Below are 832 nucleotides of genomic sequence, written 5' to 3' on the forward strand. Positions count from 1 at the left end.
GGGCAGTCCAAGTTTGCGACTGTTGTCTTGGTGTGCACTCATTAGCAGCACTTGGGTTAAGGTGGCTCCCCCTCTCCATCCTGCACTCCTCTTTCCAGTGTTGGTGGCTGCGGTATTAACAGAAAGAGCTTAAGTTATTAAACTGAGCAGCTCTAATCCCCGAGGTTTCCTGGAGCAGTGGGGATTATTGTATTTTTATTCCAGAGTCAATGCAGCCTTTGTGTCGGCTCCCTGCGATTCCCAAACTGACCCCAAATGCCTTTCTCTAGACATACTCCCCCGCCGTGCGAGAGGTGATGGAGTTTTACCTGGAGATTGACCCTGTCACCTTGAACCTCATTATCCTAGTTGCAAGCTACGTCATCTTACTCTTGGTGTTCCTCATCTCCTGCGTGCTGTATGACTGCCGAGGCAAGGATCCCAGTAAGGAGTATGCCCCGGAGACCGCACTGAATGCCCAGCCGTCTATCCGAGTGGTGGTGACACAGCACAATGCTCATGGGTCCTGGACAAGAGGACCCAGCCTTCACTTTAAAGGTCCTGCTCCAATAGGGAAGAAGAGCACCGTGGTGTGAGACTGGGAAGAGAAGGTAGAGCGAGACCAACAGATGCAGCGGAAAACAACAGTCCCTACTCTGGCTCCAGTTCTCCCCAAATGTGGGTCCTGATTGGATGAGGAAACCGAGGCTCTGTCTTACGATCTGCACTCTGGTCACTCTCTTCGTCAGTTAAGCAACTGTTTAAGGTAAGATTCCCCAATGGTCTCTGGCTGTGTTCTCCAAATGTGAGATCGGAGCAGTACCATTTTCTAGTGAGGCTGGTTACTCATACC

The 832-nt window shown here is 51.1% G+C and overlaps 1 protein-coding gene across 1 annotated transcript; it reads left to right on the forward strand.

Moving 5' to 3' along the window:
- The first annotated feature begins 296 nt into the window (after positions 1 to 296).
- Smim36 (small integral membrane protein 36) lies at positions 297 to 575 on the forward strand. The gene has a single exon (XM_057773527.1). It carries the CDS (start codon positions 297 to 299, stop codon positions 573 to 575), a length of 279 nt encoding a protein of 92 aa, XP_057629510.1.
- The last annotated feature ends 257 nt before the right edge of the window (positions 576 to 832 follow it).

Source organism: Chionomys nivalis, chromosome 7 (genome assembly GCF_950005125.1).
Source record: "Chionomys nivalis chromosome 7, mChiNiv1.1, whole genome shotgun sequence".
Classification (NCBI taxonomy): domain Eukaryota; kingdom Metazoa; phylum Chordata; class Mammalia; order Rodentia; family Cricetidae; genus Chionomys; species Chionomys nivalis.

What these genes read in the sequence shown, in the direction of transcription:
- Smim36 (XM_057773527.1), top strand. Translation starts at nt 297, where the DNA reads ATGGAGTTTTACCTGGAGATTGACCCTGTCACCTTGAACCTCATTATC.